General features: G+C 41.2%; 1 protein-coding gene across 2 annotated transcripts in view; it reads right to left on the bottom strand.

The window, feature by feature from the left end:
- Nucleotides 1-22,506, bottom strand: part of LOC139380281 (growth factor receptor-bound protein 14-like) — a 61,273-nt gene that overhangs the window by 25,211 nt on the left and 13,556 nt on the right. For both annotated transcript variants that reach the window (XM_071122844.1, XM_071122843.1), the window contains one exon: nt 22,164-22,296. In XM_071122844.1, the coding sequence (XP_070978945.1) occupies nt 22,164-22,296 (133 nt within the window). The remainder of the gene's footprint in view (nt 1-22,163; nt 22,297-22,506) is intronic.

Below are 22,506 nucleotides of genomic sequence, written 5' to 3'. Positions count from 1 at the left end.
TTGGCTATTCTGCCAAATGTTCCTGCTGATAAGCTTCAACTTGGATAAAAAGTTCAAGGAAGAGATATAAAAAAAAGGGGGAATTTGATAATGATGATAAGTGGTGTTTTTGTTGGAGTGTTCAAGTGTTTCTTATGTTTTATTAAAAAGGAAAGCAGAAACATGTCCTTGGACACGCGAAACTAGAAACATCCGACAGTGCTAGAGCTCTTTTCATAAAACGCAGTTATACAATTAGCTCTAGGCCCTATAATGGGTCACAGTCGAAAAGGGACCAGAAATGCATTGCTAGATACACACCAACACCATGCACAGGTCAGTACCGCTCTGCTACATATTTCTGTCTTTCCAAGTGCAGGGCAAAGCTCAACATTTGAGCCAAAACTCTCCTATTAATCTTAAAATGTCAAGCAGAGGAGGCAACTTCATCTGAGGAAATACTACACTGACTTTATTATGAGAGAAACAACGAGACCAGATGTTCTTTTTTTAGTAGTATTATATTTTACAGAAGGGCCGATAAATGATTTAAATCAACAACATTCTATGGGCAGATAACGGCATACATTTGAATGAATTCAACAAGAAAACACATTATCCGGCTTTACGTACATTAATGTCATTAAAAGTGCATGAAATGTACTAACACAGTATACAAGTCAGAATCAGACCATGTACTGTAGCTTAGACTAAATCTGGACACATTGTAGCAGTGGAAGGATTCCTCTCTCCTGATACTCTTTCATTTCTTACTTCCCTCCCAGACCAGACGGGGGGAGGGGGGGGGGGGGGGGGGGGGGGGTTGCAGGCAGTACAGCGGTGACTGTCATACAGCTTCCCTCATGAGTACGGAGGAGGAGTCCATCCCAAGCTCACAGTTTATCTGGAATCGCAGCACAACATGTTGTGAATCGCACAGACAAGCTGACGCTGCTAGTTATCAGAGTGCAAAAAATGAATTTGGATTAATGGAGCCAAATTGATAACGGAGTCTCCGCAACTCTCATAACAAAGCCTGCTCCAGACATTCTGTCCTTGACCAAGGCTCGATTCAAACAAGATCCTTTCACAGGCCCCGTCAGAGCCGAGCAGGGATCACACACACAGCAGGGCAGGAGGAACTGTTTCTGACCCCACATGCCTGCAAATAAAACAAACTCTGGCAAATGCAGGTCTACAATTATGCATGAATGCCTTTGTTGAGCGGTATGGGAGTAGAAACACCGCTATCAATGTACTCCTTTCTTTCAACTGTACCTTCAGTACACTGTACAGTCGGTCCACTCAAATGGATATTCTCAATCCATATCACAACAGAGTGTATTATCTGCTCGTAGACCTTTACACACCTACCCGTATACAGGTTAAAAAATGGCAGATTTGGACACTGATAAAACGGCAGTGGCTGTTCAGTAACATGCTATACATGATGTCAGAGCTCAGGTTCTTCACTTTACAGCGCTGTATGGGATTCAACTGACAGCGGTTCTAGATGTGAGCGCCAAGCACAACGAGAAGACGCGCGCCCCTCATCCCTCCCGCTAATTGGGCTCCTTTAACAAAAATGTTTTGTTTGTGTGTGGGGAAAGCTGTAGATCAAATGGTAGGCGATATATTTTGAAAGCTGAGACGTTGAGGATTATAATAAATAGGCATTTATGAAAAATATTTCTCTATTACAAATACGATAACTTTTGCATGTGTCAATTACCTTTGTTTCTGCCCAGTTTAGAAACAGGGACCTTTAGCATTTTAAGTGAACGTGCAAACCACGACACTACAGAAACTGCTGCTTGAATTGTCATCAAGGAGTAAACCAAATTTTACAGATATTCATTGCATAAATTCAAATTTCCAAAATAAGGCATTTATGAAAAATAATTATCTTTTACAAACTTTGATGTCATATAAGCAAACCACACACCCGTGAGTCCAAATATGCGCTTCACATTTCCATATTCTAATATTCATGTAATTTACAATAACAAACGTTTATGATCCCCATGTTTGACATACAGTTACAAGGACGACATCACACAGTGGTTTGTTCTGAACAGAATGAGCCCGTTTGTTCCATTGTGAAGGAAATGCGCTCATGACTCCATTCTATGCGCACTTAAATTACTATCCGTTTCTCTGAAGCGCCTTAAAGTGGTCAAAAAATAACTCATTTGTCATCCATGAGTACAAGTAAAAGCTATACATCAAATTCCTTAAACAAATCAGACGGCACAATTTTTATTTATGTTTTTAAACATCCAGGGGCACACTCCAACACATTTAGAAACTCAGTATTTGTGTTTAGTCAGTCTGCCAGATCAGAGGCAGTAGGGGATGACAACACGTTATATTGATAGGTGCGTGAATTGGACCATATTGCTGTCCGGCCTGAGCATTCAAAATGTAACAAGTACTTAATGGAAAATGTACAGAAGTAAAACATACATATGTTCTTTAGGATTGTAGTGGAGGAAGTACAATTTTTCGAAATTATATATAATAGAGTACAGATACCCCCCCAAAACTACTTAATTAGTACTTCAAAGGATTTTTTAATGAGTTACTTTACACCACTGGTTAATATTATTTTATTACATAAAAGTAATTCCCATTTCCATTCTCATATCCTCCTTCACTGGTGCGTGACTTGACTGTGCCGGGCCTAACATCACAAGAGAATAAATCATCCACCCTAGACATGTATACACTAGGCTTTGTCGGTATCCAGATTGTCATACCGACCTTGTGCCATCCCAGGATATTCAGTAATACTGGCACTGAACACAAGGGGAGCTATTTTCAAAACTATTTGCAGGACAGACTTCCCAGCTCATAAAGTCATGCAAGTAACTCATAAATTCTCCTCGCCGTTTTCTGCACACACACACACACACACACACACAACACCAATATTAGACAGCAAGGCTCTTGATCCAGGAGGGGATCCTCTGGTGTTACCAAGAGGGGCTTGATTGCAAGAAGCTAACCACTTACATATACATTTTAGTCATTTAGTAGAGACTTATCCAGAGCGTCTTACAGTTAGTACCATTCATCTTAAGATAGCTAGATGGGACAACCACATATCTCAGTCCTCAATCAAGTAGACATCACCAAAACTAGAGATCACTTAGCACATTTTAGACAGTTAACTGAACAGTTTTTAAATCAAAAATCAGATGCGCCGAATACAACAAGTGTAAACCTTACTGTGAAATGCTTACTTACAAGCCCTTAACCAACAGTGCAGTTCAAGAAGAGTTAAGAAAATATTTACTAAATAAAGTAAAAAATTATTAAAAAGTAACAAAATAACAAGGCTATATACAGGGGGTACCGGTACCGAGTCGGTGTGCGGGGGTACAGGTTAGAGGTAATTTAGGGGTAGGGGTGAAGTGACTAGGCATAGATAATAAAACAGCGAGTAGCAGCAGTGTACAAAACAAACTGAAGAGTTATTAGAGATCTAGCTAAATTCCATACCGTCACTAGATCACCTGGCGTGTGCTACAAAACAGTGAGTAACTCCGGTCTCACCTCGTTGTTTGCTTGTAAACAAACATGAGACTGGGGATTACTGGTAAATTTCATAATATAAAAATAATGGGAAACTACGTGGCAGGCTGACACCCTGTTACGCAAGTGCAGCGTCAAAAAGTAACTTGTGGCTGCAAGGAGCCAAGTTAAGTTGCTAGCTAGCATTAAACTTGTCTTATAAAAAAACAATCAATCTTCACATAATCACAAGTTAACCCTTTCATACGTGAGTTCCAAATATCTCTAACGGTCATCCCAGCTTGAGTTTTCTAGGCACGTGATGTTAGAACTAGAGGTTGACCGATTAATCGGAATGGCCAATTAATTAGGGCCGATTTCAAGTTTTCATAACAATCGGAAATCTGTATTTTTGGGCGCCGATTTGCAAATTTTTTTTCTTTATTTAACTAGGCAAGTCAGTTAAAGAACACATTCTTATTTTCAAAGAAGGCCTAGGAACAGTGGGTTAACTGCCTTGTTCAGGGGCAGAACGACAGATCTTCACCTTGTCAGCTCGGGGGATCCAATCTTGCAACCTAAACTAGTCCAAAGCAATAACAACCTGCCTCTCTCTCGTTGCAGTAAGCCAAGGTAAGTTGCTAGCTAGCATTAAACTTCTAATAAAAAAAACAATCAATATTGGGAATATTGAAGACTCATGTTAAAAGGAACCATCAGCTTTCATATGTTCTCATGTTCTGAGCAAGGAACTGAAACGTAAGCTTTCTTACATGGCACATATTTTACATGGAACATATTGCACTTTTACTTTCTTCTCCAACACTTTGTTTTTGCATTATTTAAACCAAATTGAACATGTTTCATTATTTACTTGAGGCTAAATAGATTTTATTGATGTATTAAGTTAAAATAAGTGTTCATTCAGTATTGTTGTAATTGTCATTATTACAAATAAATAAAAACATTAAAAAAAATTAAAAAAAAATATTTAAATAAAAAAATAAAATAAAAAGAAATCGGCCGATTATTCAGCATCGGCTTTTATGGTCCTCCAATAATCGGTATCGGCGTTGATCGGTCGAATTCTAGTTAGAATGTTCTCTCCATTCCAGAATGTGATTGTTACGCAACAGTACATTTAATCCGCGCTGCCCTCAAACCAAGGCACGCAGCCTGTTTTTATTTTTAGGCTGTTTTCAACTTGTCAATTTCAAAATTATTTTCTAAGAACAGTTTGAATTGAGGTGTGTTCCGCCTCATTCATTCACATAAAAGTAGTAATTTTTACTTTTGCGGACCAATTAATTTTTTTTACATTTCTGACCCGAACAAAATTCCCGAAACACTTCCCAATTGTTTCTGCAGTTCAAGTCTGCAGACATTTGCTCATCTCCCGTCACACACACACACACGTGTTGCCTGCATCCCAGTCATTGTTGTTTTCGTGACCAATAATAACTTTGAAATGTGTGCATTTCTATCAAAGTGCCTTATTATGTTATAATAGTTTCTGCATGTTGTCGTCGTTTCTACTGTAGCATAATATTTGTGTGTATATTTCTTATAACCACGGACACGCAAGGTAACTTTACTCATTTCATAACCTTTATGGTGTTATACTCAATGCTTAGGTTGCTAGCTACATTCCTCTATTAGCTCTGGAAAACAATGCTAATTGCGTCAGAGAAGTATTAGCATGTGTTGTATTTTGAAGCTACCCTGGCCTTATGACTCCCAAGTGCCACAGCTGTCACAGTGCTAGAAGCGTCACTACAGACACCCAGGTTCAAATCCAGACTGCGTTTCTATCAAAGTAAGTGCCTTATTACATTATAAATAGTTTCTGTATGTCGTGTTATAATGTTTCTACTGTAGCTCACTGTGTGTATGGCATAATATATGTGTATATTCCTTATAACCACAGACACGCAAGGTAACGTTACTCATTACATAACCTTTATGGTGTTATATACACTGCTCAAAAAAATAAAGGGAACACTTAAAACAACACAATGTAACTCCAAGTCAATCACATATCTGTGAAATCAAACTGTCCCCTTAGGAAGCAACACTAATTGACAATACATTTCACATGCTGTTGTGCAAATGGAATAGACAACAGGTGGAAATTATAGGCAATTAGCAAGACACCCCCAATAAAGGAGTGGTTCTACAGGTGCTGACACAGACCACTTCTCAGTTCCTATGCTTCCTGGCTGATGTTTTGGTCACATTTGAATGCTGGTGGTGCTTTCACTCTAGTGGTAGCATGAGACGGAGTTTACAACCCACACAAGTGGCTCAGGTAGTGCAGCTCATCCAGGATGGCACATCAATGTGAGCTGTGGAAAGAAGGTTTGCTGTGTCTGTCAGCGTAGTGTCCAGAGCATGGAGGCGCTACCAGGAGACAGGTCAGTACATCAGGAGACGTGGAGGAGGCCGTAGGAGGGCAACATCCCAGCAGCAAGACCGCTACCTCCGCCTTTGTGCAAGGAGGAGCAGGAGTAGCACTGCCAGAGCCCTGCAAAATGACCTCCAGCAGGCCACAAATGTGCATGTGTCTGCTCAAACGGTCAGAAACAGACTCCATGAGGGTGGTATGAGGGCCTGACGTCCACAGGTGGGGGTTGTGCTTACAGCCCAACACCGTGCAGGAGGTTTGGCATTTGCCAGAGAACACCAAGATTGGCAAATTCGCCACTGGTGCCCTGTGCTCTTCACAGATGAAAGCAGGTTCACACTGAGCACGTAACAGACGTGACAGTCTGGAGACGTCGTGGAGAACGTTATGCTGCCTGCAACATCCTCCAGCATGACCGGTATGGCGGTGGGTCAGTCATGGTGTGGGGTGGCATTTCTTTGGGGGGCCGCACAGCCCTCAATGTGCTCGCCAGAGGTAGCCTGACTGCCATTAGGTACCGAGATGAGATCCTCAGACCCCTTGTGAGACCATATGCTGGTGCGGTTGGCCCTGGGTTCCTCTTAATGCAAGACAATGCTAGACCTCATGTGGCTGGAGTGTGTCAGCAGTTCCTGCAAGAGGAAGGCATTGATGCTATGGACTGGCCCGCCCGTTCCCCAGACCTGAATCCAATTGAGCACATCTGGGACATCATGTCTCGCTCCATCCACCAACGCCACGTTGCACCACAGACTGTCCAGGAGTTGGCGGATGCTTTAGTTCAGGTCTGGGAGGAGATCCCTCAGGAGACCATCCGCCACCTCATCAGGAGCATGCTCAGGCGTTGTAGGGAGGTCATACAGACACGTGGAGGCCACACACACTACTGAGCCTATTTTTGACTTGTTTTAAGGACATTACTTCAAAGTTGGATCAGCCTGTAGTGTGGTTTTCCACTTTAATTTTGAGTGTGACTCCAAATCCAGACCTCCATGGGTTGATAAATTTGATTTCCATTGATAATTTGTGTGATTTTGTTGTCAGCACATTCAACTATGTAAAGAAAAAAGTATTTAATAATATTTAATTTATTCAGATCTAGGATGTGTTATTTTAGTGTTCCATTAATTTTTTTGAGCAGTGTACAATTGTGCTTATGTAGCTACATTATTCTATTAGCGCTGTAAAACAATGCTAATTGCGTCAGAGAAGTATTGGCTTGTTGTATTTTGAAGCTACCCTGGAAAAATGGAAAAAAAATGTTCTTATACCACTTGGTTGTTTTCGGAGTGCATTCCACGAAGCTGTTTATCATGTCCGCCCTATCCACTGCCCCCATTTTGAGGTTATAGTCAAGTACGCAGTCTGGTTTGATTTTTCTCTCTCCCGTCAGGTGGTCCACCTTTCCTGTGGTCGACATGATTGCTGTATGGACAGTGGAGAGGACATGGATGTCTCGTTTGTCATGCCACTTTACTGCCAGCTGTTGACATTTCTTATTTTGTATAACGGGTCATTTTAGGATGGCAGTAGCATTGTTGATGAAATGCAGTCATCACAGCAGAACTAGGAAGCAGTCTTGGGAAAAGAAGGTGGCAAGGAAGGGAGTTGCAAACAGGATCTGTGCTCCAGTATTCTCTTAGGGAGTTCTTCTTAACTATCCGCTTTCTGTCACCAGGAAGGTATATATTTCACTAATTGTGGTTGTCCCCCCCCCACTCCTGGCTCTCTCTTCTCCTGTAGCTCCAATGCATAGCGATTGGTCTCTGCTATGTCTCCCACCAGCTCCTCTGTCAGAAACAACTTGAAGCACTGCCTCAGATGGAAATGGCAAGGGGCGTTGCACTCCAGACTGGGATTCATCAAAGCAAATAGCAGGGCCAGGAGGGGTGAAATGGCTGGCAGCCTTCCAGCTACCACAGAACTCCTGTACTTCATCCACTGTCGGTCTGCCTACATCACCATCAGCATCTTCAAAGGGAACTGGGACTTTGTCAGTGGACAAGGGGTCCTCAGATTCAGGGATCTCAATGGCTGGGGAGCAGCTCCTCACTGTCACTGTCAGAATCTGATTCCTGACTTTAAAAATCTCCAGAATTTCCACATTCTTGAGTTGTGTCCTTTTGAAAGACATTTCTAATGCTACAGCTTAGCTCACAAACTACATACATAAGCAACAACACTGAATGGCTCAGAGTGGGAGTGAGAGGTTACGTGATTGACTGCCTGCACGCGCCATTTGTATCAATAAAACACTATCAGAAAATGTTTTGTGTGGTAATTATGTCTTCCAAGTACCGGTGATATATCATGCATTTCAATTCTTGCATAGATTGTAATGGGCACATATTATGTGTGTAAAATACTTTATTGAAGGTTTTAGTGATTATGATGAGCTAAGCTAATTCCAGCTATGTGTGGAACCATGTTTGTTGATATAGAATGCATTCTGGGTTTAACGTAATTGTCTGTGGGACCAAAGATGCTATAACAAAATGAGGTGAGTAAGGGTTCACTCATTTTGAGAACATCAGGAAGCGAATGGTGGGATGTTAACAATGGTAGACGACACATCCCTTCAACATGAAAACAGACCAAACTCATCTTGTCTTCTCTTATTATCTTTGGTTTCTGTGAGGAAAAAAAGCATGGCAGCGCACTGAAACTTAACGTCGGATTACTTTTGATTTCTAGAAAGTGTTTAACTCAAGTATTTTGATCACCTGTGATGTGATTAATTATAAATAGCAATTGCTATTAGCCAATTCATAGTAGTTTGTCAGCCGAGAGTTATAAAATATGACCGCTTGTGTTGCGTCAATCTTTCCTCAGTTAGCGCTAGGACAAATCTAGCCTACATTTTTCCAGTTTGGATGAATGTGTTATGCTATAGATACTTCTAGCGACTATCTGAACATTGCATCCAAAAATAAACTGCTCACATTCTGGACATAACTTTGTAAGGACTGTTTATATAAATAGTTTCTGAAAAAAAAAAAAGTGTGGCCAGCTCAAATGTTGATGATGCGTCATTTGAAACTGGCCGTTCTAAATAAGCTTTCTAAATCCCAGGGGTGTGATCGTACGTGTCAGGGACCACTGTAGAACGATCACACCCGTGTGATGGTACGCGTGAAAGGGTTAGCTACACATGGTTGATGATATTGCTAGGTTCACTAGCTTGTCCTGCGTTGCATATAATCAATGCGGGGATTGTTAATTTATCATCGAATCACAGCATATTTCAACTTCGCCAAACGGGTGATGATTTAACAAAAGCACGTTGCCGAAAAAAGCAATCTTTGCACAAATGTACCTAACCATAAACATCAATGCCTTTCTTAAAATCAATACACAGAAGTATATATTTTTTAAACCTGCATATTTAGTTAAAAGAAATTCATGTTTGCGGGCAATATTAACTAGGGAAATTGTGTCACTTCTCTTGCGTTCAATGCAAACAGAGTCAGGGTATATGCAACAATTTGGGCCACCTGGCTTGTTGCGAACTAATTTGCCATAATTTTACATAATTATGACATAACATTGAGGGTTGTGCAATGTAACAGCAATATTTCATAATTCCCATAATAACTACAACCTAAAACTTCTTAACTGGGAATATTGAAGAACTGGGAATGCTGAACCACTAGCTTTCATATGTTCTCAAGTTCTGAGCAAGGAACTTAAAACATTAGCTTTTTTACATGGCACATATTGCACTTTTACTTTCTTCTCCAACACTGCATTTTTACATTATTTAAACATGTTTCATTATTTATTTGAGACTAAATGTATGTATTTATTATATTAAGTTCATATAAAAGTGTTAATTGAGTATTGTTGTTATTGTCATTATTACAAATGCATATCATTTATTTTATTTTTAAAAATCGGCTTTTTTTTTTAATCCTCCAATGAATCGGTATTGGCGTTGAAAAATCATAATCCGTCGACCTCCAGTAGATACAAATATAGAGTTGAAGTCGGAAGTTTCCATACACCTTAGCCAAATACATTTAAACTCAGTTTCACAATTCCTGACATTTAATTCTAGTAAAAATTCCCAGAATAACAGAGAGAATGATTTATTTCAGCTTTAATTACTTTCATCACATTCCCAGTGGGTCAGAAGTTTACATACACTCAATTAGTATTTGGTAGCATCGTCTTTAAATTGTTTAACTTGGGACAAACGTGCTGGGTAGCCTTCCACAATAAGTTGGGTGAATTTTAGCTCATTCCTCCTGACAGAGCTGGTGTAACTGAATCAGGTTTGTAGGCCTCCTTGCTCGCACACACTTTTTCAGTTCTGCCCACAAATGTTCTATAGGCTTGAGGTCAGGCCTTTGTGATGGCCACTCCAATATCTTTACTTTGTTGTCCTTAAGCCATTTTGCCACAACTTTGGAAGTATGCTTGGAGTCATTGTCCATTTGGAAGACCCATTTGCGACCAAGCTTCAACTACCTGACTGATGTCTTGAGATGTTGCTTCAATATATCCACCTAATTTTACCTCCTCATATGATGCCATCTATTTTGTGAAGTGCACCAGTCCCTCCTTCAGAAAAGCACCCCCACAACATGATGCTGCCACCCCCGTGCTTCATGGTTGGGATGGTGTTCTTTGGCTTGCAAGCCTCCCCATTTTTCCTCCAAACATAACGATGGGCATTATGGACAAACAGTTCTATTGATGTTTCATCAGATTGTACCTTTTGGAGAAATGTCCTCTGATCTTCGTCCCCATGTGCAGTTGCAAACCGTAGTCTGGCTTTTTTATGGCAGTTTTGGAGCAGTGGCTTCTTCCTTGCTGAGCAGCCATTCAGGTTATGTCGATATAGGACTCGTTTTACTGTGGATATTGATATTTTTGTACCCATCATCTACACATGGTCCTTTGCTGTTGTTCTGGGATTGATTTGCACTTTTCGCACCAAAGAAGATTCATCTCTAGGAGACAGAACACATCTCCTTCCAGAGCGGTATGATGGCTGCGTAGTCCCATGGTGTTTATACTTGCGTACTATTGTTTGTACAGATGAACATGGTACCTTCGGGTGTTCAGAAATTGCTCCCAAGGATGAACCAGACTTGTGGAGGTCTACCATTTTTTTTCAGAGGTCTTGGTTGATTTATTTTGATTTTCCCATGATGTCAAGCAAAGAGGCCCCGAGTTTGAAGGTAGGCCTTGAAATACATCCATAGGTACACCTCCAATTGACTCAAATGATGTCAATTAGCCTATCAGAAGCTTCTAAAGCCATTTCATAATTTTCTGGAATTTTCCAAGCTGTTTAAAAGCACAGTCAACTTAGTGTATGTAAACCTCTGACCCACTGGAACTGTGATACAGTGAATTAAGTGAAATAATCAATCTGTAAACAATTGTTAGAAAAATGTAGTGTCATGCACAAAGTAGATGTCCTAATCGACTTGCCAAAACTATAGTTTGTTAACAAGAAAAGTATGTAGTGGTTGAAAAACGAGTTTTAATGACTCCAACCTCAGTGCATGTAAACTTCCGACTTCAACTGAATATATATTTTTTTAAAGTCTGGAAGCAGGGTGTCCGTCCGTCCGTCCAATGACAGGCCAAGCAGAGTGTCCAGTCCTTCCACTCTACCAATTTGGTACATCTAAAAAGACTCACAATACATGTGCACGGACATCCACTAAACTAAGATTCTATGGTGTCCGTTAGTGTGAAATTTGCGTCTGAGAATGATTAAAATCAATATTATGCACTTTCTATTGGCTATATGAATGATATGCATGTTATTATGATTGTTATGCAATTGAACAATTCGATTGCAACGTAACCACCAATCTCACAAATAATGTGTCACAAAAAAACTAAAATATCACAACACATGACAGGCCTGCAAGTAGCTGTCATGGGACAATTTGGTTTACATAGAGTTTCATTTTCCAAAAGTAGGCTCTGCACAACCGCGTGCCCTACCACACAAACAACCGTAGCGCCTACAGTACCTTGCAAAACCTTGAACGGATTAGAGGGCTTTGTGCTAGCTTATTGAGGGCCATTGGTGCTGCAAAGACATGGTAGGAGCCATGTCCCTGGCATTGCCAATGGGATTCGACTTGAGGTTATGATCCAAAGTGCATAAGTATTCTATTTCACAAGGCAGTCACAGAAGTGCCTGTGATATGGCTGAGGGAGCAGAAGTAGTATAGGACAGATCGTGGTTCACTTACTCCCCTTATCACCCCATCTGCCGTCATAATCACTGGCTGCTGTGATTAAACATATATACACTGTCAGTTACTACACAGTATGTAACATATCCAAACATCAAATACTGTGTTCGATCGTAATAAATCAGTGATTAAAGTGTCTACCCTACACAAACACAACTATATGTAACTTTTTTAACAATTTAAACAACTTTAAAACCCCACAGGCATTCGGCATCTAAATAATACGTCATACAATATTAATGAATTCGCTTGAACATTTTAATATTGAATGTAGACAATGATGATAGAACTCAAACAACGTGTGGCCAAACCGGTTCCTCGCATAAAACATATGACAGAGAAGCGAAAATGATATGGACAAGGGCAAATGATATACACAATAGACTTTCTTATGAAAACGCACGGTTGACAGGGGCTCAGGCAAACTGCTTTCTCACGACTGGAATAGCTTTAAAAGCCCATGTAAAACAAAGGCATGTCAAGCAAAGGGCCTCGGAAATAATTCCGAACAGGCATTCAGGCCAACCACAGTAAACCAAAACCTGGCCAATCATGCACAAGCACACTGGCTGCTCCAATTGCCACGGCAACTAGCACCAAGGCAGACACCACCACTACTAACTCTAGCCCTGTCCCTATATATTTTATCATTTAACACTACCACCACCTTTTTTTGCGGGACAAAGTGTTTAAAAAACAAGTAAAGCGTTCCCATTACTTTATCATGAAATCTGATGACATATAGACACTAATCTGCAGCTTTACATGTTGAGAGTAAGCAGTTTTGCCTAGAAACAGACTACCCTCAAAGACGGACTGGGGGACTCAAAAGACAGACTTGGCACACTCATTTATGGGGATAGGGAGGCTAGGGCAGTGATGTCACCGGTTTCTCAAGTGCTTGTGAAGATGGGTCGTGACCCTGCGACTGGGGGATTGTGACACATAAACAGCTGGGCAGTCTGACATAGTCCCTTTGTCTTGACAATGGCAAAGCTCAAAAGGCTGAGTGAAAGCCTGTCAGCCTAATCAGGTGCGAATGCAGCCCTCATCACGGTGTTACATAAGGAGCACATTGAGACAGGCTAACAAGGAGCCACACTGTTCAAGCCCGAGGTCACCAAGGTGTCATTATACTTCTTCACTGGTGAGAAATTGAAAAAAAATGTACTCTCGAAAATCAAAAGAGAATGACAAATCCATGCTAATCCCCCCTAAACAATAGAGCGAGGGGTGCATTAGAGAATTGCAATCACTATCTGATTTTCCAGTGTGAATCCTGGGTCAAGTGGAAAGGGGGATCGGGTATAAAGGGCTCATTTGAGACTGCCATATCAAGCGAAGAGTGACAGCTTTGTTTATTTGGGGAAGATAATCAAGCACTACAGGCATCTACAGGAGAACAAACAATCACAACGTATTCTAAAAATGGCACAATGCTGGGCACCGGAACAAACTGGAGAATGGTAAATATATGCTGAAAGCAACTCGTTCAAAGCTGAGGAGCGAGGTCTAACGCAGCTGATGTTCTTCGGGTTAGCGCTGAAATTTCAGGCTTCACCATGAGTCAGAGGTCTGAGTTGGGCTAACCCCCCTCTTCGCTTCATCCCCTCCCCCAGCCAGAGATGCCTAGTGAGTGTAATTAACACCTGCAGGGAGCCAATCACCTCCAGGGAATGGGTGATCTGGTCAATGAACAAGCCACAGCCAGCCTGACTTGACAGTCTCTGGGATAATATAGATCTTTATCAAAACTTTTCATTCTGACGTTCAGTCGTTTCTTGAAGCATAACCATCATTTTTAGCTGGAAACATAATGAGTGCGCTCCCATTTTAGCAAATGTAAAAATGAACATTGGCTCAAATTAAATCTGAGCAGTACAAAAATAGCATTGCACCTGACCTGCGATGAGGAAAGGAAGATGTTTTGATTCAAATCAAAATTAGATTTGTTTTGGTTTTACTTCACTAATTCCAAATTAATTTCTGTAGATCACGAACTGCAGAAACAAGCTGAAATTAAAAAAAATGTTTTTATCTGAATTGAATGTGTGTACAGAGCACTCTGAATGGCGAAACATCAATTGCTGTGCACTCCGTGACAGGTCTGGTTGTCCCACTTCGCATGCCATTCTCTGCTCTCATCGGAGATGCAGTATGTGAAATCTGACACACCACTTGCATAGGGAGCGAAATAAGAAATAACCTTATGCTTAAAGCTGAAGTTATTACAAGTCAGCAGGCATTTGAATGGAGTCTGTCACTCAGAGGATGCTGGGCAGAAAATGCTCTGTCATTTATATGAAATGGTGCAAATTTTGTACTGTCACTAAGTATGATCATATTTCAATCATTTCAAAACCCTATTCCCCCACTTTCATTAAAAATATTTGCATGTTTTTTTTCTGAACCAAAAAAAAGGGCCATGGGTGGTGGGCGGGGCATGGTCGGCCAATCGGGGAAGCTGGATTTCAGAGGCCATTCCTCTTGGCAGTGTAGAGAAATTGTTAAAAATTTAAGCCAAATAATATATATTTTTTGGGGGGGTGGGGGCTTCCATCAAAGCAATTGCCTGCATCAATTCCAATCACCCACATTTTGGGGGGAAATATGCACAGTACCAGTCAAATTTTGGACTCATTCGAGATTCTCTATATTTTTACTATTTTCTATAATTAGAATAATAGTGAATACACCAACACTATGAAATAACCAAAAAAAGTGTTATATTTTATATTTGTCAAAGTAGCCACCCTGTGCCTTGATGAAAGCTTTGCACACCCTTGGCATTCTCTCAACCAGCTTCATGAGGTACAGTAGTCACCTGGAATGCTTTTTAATTAACAGGTGTGCCTTGTTAAAGTTCATTTGTGGAATTTCTTTCCTTAATGCGTTTGAGCCAATCAGTTGTGTTGTGACAAGGTAGTGGTGGTATACAGAAGATAGCCCTATTTGGTAAAAGTCCAAGTCCATATTATGGCAAGAACAGCTCAAATAAGCAAAGAGAAACAACAGCACATCATTACTTTAAGACATGAAGGTCAGTCAATCTGGAACATTTCAAGAACTTTGAAAGTTTCTTCAGGTACAGTCGCAAAAACCATCAAGCGCGATGATGAAACTGGCTCTCATGAGGACCGCCACAGGAAAGGTAAATTACCTATGCAACAGAGGTAGAGATAACTGCACCTCAGACTGCAGCCCAAATAAATGCTTCACGGAGTTCAAGTAACAGACACATCTCAACATCAACTGTTCAGAGGAGACTGCGTGAATCAGGCCTTTGTGGTTGAATTGCTGCAAAGAAACCACTACTAAAGGACACCAATAATAAGAAGACTTACTTGGGCCAAGAAACACAAGCAATGGACATTAGACCGGTGAAAATCTGTTCTTTGGTCTGATGAGTCAGCCCAAAAAATGTGGGGGTCTTTGTGAGACACAAAGTAGGTGACCGGATGATCGCCGCAGGTGTGGTTCCCACTGTGAAGCATGGAGGTGGTGGCAAGAACGTGTGGGAGCGGCTTCGCTGGTGTCTTGGTCTAATTTATTTAGAAGTCAAGGCACACTTAATTAGCATGGCTACCACAGCATTCTGCAGCGATACGCCATCCCATCTGGTTTGCGCTTAGTGGGACTGTCATTCGTTTTTCAACAGGACAATGACCTAACACCTCCAGGGTGTATAAGGGATATTTGACCAAGAAGGAGAGTGATGGAGTGCTGCATCAGATTACCTGGCCTCCACAATCACCCAACCTCAACCCAATTGAGATGGTTTGGGATTAGTTGGACCGCAGAGTGAAGGAATAGCAGCCAACAAGTGCTCAGCATATGTGGGAACTCCTTAAAGACGATTGGAAAAGCATTCCAGGTGAAGCTGGTTGAGAAAATGTCAAGAGTGTGCAAAGCTGTCATCAAGGCAAAAGGTGGCCACTTTGAAGAACCACAAATATATTTTGATTTGTTTAACAATGTTTTGGTTTCTACATGATTTCATATTTGTTATTTCATCATTTTGATGTAGTCACTATTATTCTACAATGTAGAAAATAGTACAAATAAATAAAAACCATTGAATGAGTAGTTGTGTCCAAACTTTTGACTCATTCTGTAACATCCTACCGGTTGCAGGAATAAACTCAGCAACAACAACAAAAAATCCCTTCCTCAGGACCCTGTCTTTCAAAGATAAATCGTAAAAATCCAAATAACTACACAGATCTTCATTGTAAAGGGTTTAAACACGGTTTCCCATGCTTGTTCAGGGAGCCATAAACAATTAATGAACATGCACCTGTGGAACAGTCGTTAAGACACTAACAGATTACAGACGGTAGGCAATTAAGGTCACAGTTATGAAAACTTGGGACACTAAAGAGGCCTTTCTAATGACTCTGAAAAACACAACAACAAAAGATACCCAGGGTCCCTGCTCATCTGCGTGAACGTACCTTAGGCATGCTGCAAGGAAGCATGAGGACTGCAGATGTGGCCAGGGCAATAAATTGCAATGTCCGTACTGTGAGACGCCTAAGACAGTGCTACAGGGAGACAGGATGGACAGTTGATTATCCTCGCAGTGGCAGACCACGTGTAACACTTGCACAGGATCGGTATATCCGAACATCACACCTGCGGGACAGGTACAGGATGGCAAGAACAACTGCCCGAGTTACATCAGGAATGCACAATCCCTCCATCAGTGCTCAGACTGTCCGCAATAGGCTGAGAGGCTGGACTGAGGGCTTGCAGGCCTGTTGTAGTAAGGCAGGACCTCACCAGACATCACCGGCAACGTCGCCTATAGGCACAAACCCACTGTCGCTGGACCAGACAGGACTGGCAAAAAGTGCTCGTCACTGACGAGTTGCGGTTTTGGTCGGATTCGTGTTTATCGTCGAAGCAATGAGTGTTAGAGGCATGTACTCTGGAACGGGATCGATTTGGAGGTGGAGGGTCCGTCATGGTGTGGGGCGGTGTGTCACAGAATCATCAGACTGCCTGTAATGACAAAAAACTCAATCTAAACGCTGTGCGTTACAGGGAAGACATCCTCCTCCCTCATGTGGTACCCTTCCTGCAGGCTCATCCTGACATGACCCTTCAGCATGATAATGCCACCAGCCATACTGCTTGTTCTGTGTGTGATTTCCTGCAAGACAGGAATGTCAGTGTTCTGCCATGGCCAGCGAATAGCCCGGATCTCAATCCCATTGAGCATGTCTGGGACCTGTTGGATCGTAGAGTGAGGGCTAGGGCCATTTCCACCAAGGCACCTGCAAGTTTCCGGACATTTCAGTAGGAACTGGCAAATCTGGTGCAGTCCATGAGGAGGAGATGCATTGCAGTACTTAATGCAGCTAGTGGCCACACCAGATACAGACTGTTACTTTTGACCCCCCTTTGTTCAGGGACACATTATTCAATTTCTGTTAGTCACATGTCTGTGAAACGTGTTCAGTTTATGTCTCAGTTGTTGAATCTTATGTTCATACAAATATTTACACGTTAAGTTTGCTGAAAATAAACGCAGTTGACATTGAGAAGACGTTTCTTTTTTTTTTGCTGAGTTTATAAATTGCAGTGGTACTTTATCCAAAGCCTTTTCAAAAAGAGCCCTGGTTTTCCAGATTTTTCATAGTGTTATATTGTTTTCAGTACTTGTCTTCTATTATCTCCAATGTATCGTCCATGTAAAAAACCTGTCTGTTTAGGATGAATAATATCTGACAATACCTTTAAATTCAAGTATAGTGTAAGGGGCCTCCAATTTTTTAGATGGACCTTTATATTTACCACTTGGGTCCTGTTTCAGTGTTAATGAAATCAGACCTGGTTGAGTATGTGATAATCTGCCAATTTTATAGTAGTGGTTAAAACATGCCAATAACAGTCCTCCACTGGTATGCCATTCAGCCCTGGAGTTTTCCCGGACTTAACTTTATTTGCGTCAGGAAGTTCCTCTGTAATTCGGCCTTCACATAAGTCTTTCTGTACAGCTGTTAATTGTGCATTATTAATAGAAAAAAATACTTCCAATTAACTTTGGTTATGTGAAAATGGAGGAGGAGACAAACTAAAACAGATGCTTAAAGTACTTTGCTTCCTTGTTCAAAATACTGTTTGGTGAATCATGGGTGACGCCGTCATTTGTAACTAGTTTCAGTCAATTATTTTTGGTAGAATGTCTATGTTGAAGATAGACATTTAAAAGAAAGTGCATTTTTACCCAATATTCTATCCATTTCGCTTTATTTTTTATAATCCATTACACTTGATTTTTCTTGAAAAGGTTTCTCCATGTCTTTTTGTTTTTCCTCTAACGGATTCTGCGCCAATATTTCCTTTCTTAATGATTTTAAAAAAAAACTTTTGTTTTAAAGATGTGCCTTTAGAGGCAATGCAGTTCAATGCTCATCTAAAAGTGTCCCATACATTAAGGGGAACTGCTGTCAGTTATAAATTCCGCATTCTGTCCCCATCAACAACTTATTTTACTTTTAGTGCCAGCGAGAATGACATAAGTAGTCAAGACAACTAGCTTGGTTTGAATCTCCGCCATGTACAGTTGAAGTCAGAAGTTTACATACACTTAGGTTGGAGTCATTAAAACTCATTTTTCAACCACTCCACAAATTTCTTGTTAACAAACTATTGTTTTGACAAGTCGGTTAGGACATCTACTTTGTGCATGACACAATTAATTTTTCCAACAATTGTTACAGATGGATTATTTCACTGTATCACAATTCCAGTGGGTCAGAAGTTAAAAATACAAAGTTGACTGTGCCTTTAAACCGCTTGAAAAATTCCAGAAAATTATGTCATGGCTTTAGAAGCTTCTGATAGGCTAAGTGACATCATTTGAATCAATTGGAGGTGTACCTGTGGATGTATTTCAAGGCCTACCTTCAAACTCAGGGCCTCTTTGCTTGACATCATGGGAAAATCAAAAGAAATCAGCCAAGACCTCAGAAAAAAAATTGTAGCCCTCCACAAGTCTGGTTCATCCTTGGGAACAAAGATGTTTCTACAACTTAATTGGAGCCCACCTGTGTTAAATTCAATTGATTGGACATGATTTGGAAAGTCACACAGAGGTCTATTTAAGGTCCCACAGTTGACAGTACATGTCAGAGCAAAAACCAAACCATGAGGTCGAAGGAATTGTCCGTAGAGCTCCGAGACAGTGTCAAGGCACATACCAGGGGAAGGGTACCAAAACATTTCTGCAGCATTGAAGGTCCCCAAGAACACAGTGGCCACCATCATTCTTAAATGGAAGAAGTTTGGAACCACCAAGACTCTTCCTAGAACTGGCCACCCAACCAAACTGAGCAATCAGTGGAGAAGGGCCTTGGTCAGGGAGGTGACCAAGAATCTGATGGGCCCAGAGTTCATCTGTGGTGATGGGAGGACCTTCCAGAAGGACAACCATCTTTGCAGCACTTCACCAATCAGGCCTTTATGGTAGAGTGGCCAGACAGAAGTCACTCCTCAGTAAAAGGCATATGACAGCCTTCTTGGAGTTTGACAAAAGGCACCTAAAGGACTCTCAGACCATGAGAAACAAGATTCTCTGGTCTGATGAAAACAGAATTGAACTCTTTTGCCTGAATGCCAAGCATCACGTCTGGAGGAAACCTGACACCATCCCTAAAGTGAATCATGGTGGGGGCAGCATCTTACTGTGGGGAGTTTTTTCCAACAGCAGGGACTGGGAGACTAGTCATGATCCAGGGAACGCTGAACGGAGCAAAGTACAGAGAGATCCTTGATGAAAACCTGTTCCACTGCTCTCAGGACCTCAGACTGGGGCGAAGGACAAGTCTCTGAATGTCCTTGAGTGGCCCAGCCAGAGCCCAGACTTGAACATCTCTGGAGAGACCTGAAAATACTTGTGCAGCAATGCTCCCCATCAAACATGACAGAGCTTGAGAGGATCTGCAGAGAAGAATGGGACAAACTCCCAAAATACAGGTGTGCCAAGCTTGTAGGGTCCTACCCAAGAAGACTCGAGGCTGGAATCGCTGCCAAAGGTGCTTCAACTAAGTACTGAGTAAAGGGTCGGAATACTTATGTAACTTAAATATATAATATATATTTTTTTAAATAAACTAGCAAAAATATACATTATTTTAAAAACAGTTTTTGCTTCTACATTATGGTGTATTGTTTGTAGATTGAGGGGGGGGGGGGGACTATTTAATCAATTTTAGAATAAGGCTGTAACCTAACAAAATGTGGAAAAAGTCAAGGGGTCTGAATACTTTCTGAAGGCACTGTATATTCCTTTTAGCCAGGTAAATACTGATCGTCAGTTCTCATTATCTGCTGAGCCATTACAATTGGCTATACTTATATCACCATAATGAAATACAAGTTTCAATTCTATTTATCAAAATATATGTTTGTAAACTTACCATTAAAAAGCACCACAATGATTGTGTCCATATAGCTATACCATGGAATTCTCGCTGCGACTAAGTAAACCTCCAATTGTTTTCCACTATTCCACCTGCTAAAACCTCCCCCCATCCCAAGTTGGACTGTCGTCCCAGTAACTGTCAGACCACCCGTCCACATGCATCCTAGGGCCTTTGAGAGACTGGGACCAATCATTTTTAAAAAAGAGCACACAGTGCCACCCACAGAACAGAAGCAGATTAACTGACAAAAGCATTTCCAATGCGCTCACCTCAATATATATATATATATATTCAAAAAAAATCTTGCATATCTTACATTATTTCCACAATTAACTAATAAGATGCTCAATAATGTCAGCAGTTCATATGAAGGAATGTTACCTATAACCAGGATTGGCATTACAAAAATAATTTTGGCAAGTAATTATTAATTTGGCAAACAATTATTGTGATTAATCCTGTATTTTCCCCAACATCATTACCCCATAGCAACAGATGTGGGATACATACACACCACAAGATCAGATGTTCGACAGTTGTTCCATCCCCGAGCCCAACTCAAGAGAAGACTTGATGTGCTAATGCATATACAGTTGTAGCTGTTTGAGAAGGCATGTCAAATGGAGCAAGAATGGAGAGATTTGATTAACCAAATGTCAAGTCCTAGCTGATGGCGGTCAGAGACACACACACACACACACACACACACACACACACACACACACACACACACACACACACACACACACACACACACACACACACACACACACACACACACACACACACACTTTTCCAAAGCATCAGACCTTTTGATTATTTTGTGCCACCGGGGCCACAATAATTTGCCCCTTCTCTGATTGCCCAAGTGTGCCAATTTCCTGCAATTCTACATTTCTCCATGGAGCTGAGAGAACATTTTGCCGTTTTAAAGCAATGTTTCTGCAGTTCTATGTATTTTGCCATGACAAACGCTGTTATTTTACTCAAACACAACAACAAAATCAAAAACTGCTAAATTCATTTTTCTATTCTCCCTGACTGTCTAGCTTTTAGTTTGATGATTGTTAGCCCTCTCGTGATAAATAATAGTAGTGCACTATATAGGGAATAGGATGCCATTTGTGATGCAGCCCATGGCAGGGTGAAGGACAGCATGCGTGGCGATACAACACCACCACATAGGCCTACATAAATACTGGGTCACCGGCCCTCGTCTGAGCTCTTTGGTTGTACATGTTGTGCCATTAGAACAAGTGCACTGTTCATTGTAACAGCTATTGCTGATGCAGAATCTAGGTACAAAGTCAGGATCTCACAGTCACATGTTCTTTGGGATTTCCTCCGCAGCGTGTGTGCTTTGCATACTCACACAACTGGTTCTGCGTCCTCACGCCCTGCAGTTCTAGACTTTTAGCTCATGCCAAGTATGAGCGAGTCATGCGAGAATTTGAACGTACACGTGTCTTGCGGCTTGGTTTTTTTTTAAAATCTGGCAGTGTCGTCCCTTCTAGGATCACATGTAATGCCTGAGGTCGTCCACTGGAAATCATTACAGGGGGACATTGTATTTTCTATTTGTCTGTGTAAAATAAAATATCTGCTCACCTGAGTTGCGCCACTTTTGGTCGAGGGTAATAAACAATCGGAGACAAGGGATGAGACGGTTGAGGGAATGAGTTCTGGGAAAAGGCTTGGAACAGGAGCAGCCAGCAGAGACTTCTCTCCCTCTTCAATTTTCCTGGAGAGAGACAAAGAATAAGTATATAAAACATTATACTGACAACCGCTGAGCTTGACTCTTAACACAAACAATATGCCGTCTGTCGGTCAGTCTTTCCATCTGGAATAAGGAGAGATAGGCATTCATGGTAATGTCATTGCAATGATATATCAGATGTTAGATGCCTGGAGCTTTAGGAGCCTACAGCGAGTCATGGGATCTCCTTAG

Source organism: Oncorhynchus clarkii, chromosome 22 (assembly GCF_045791955.1).
Source record: "Oncorhynchus clarkii lewisi isolate Uvic-CL-2024 chromosome 22, UVic_Ocla_1.0, whole genome shotgun sequence".
Taxonomy (NCBI): Eukaryota; Metazoa; Chordata; class Actinopteri; order Salmoniformes; family Salmonidae; genus Oncorhynchus; species Oncorhynchus clarkii.
Note: the sequence above shows the minus strand (reverse complement) of the source record. Positions and strands in the feature narration are given on the sequence as shown.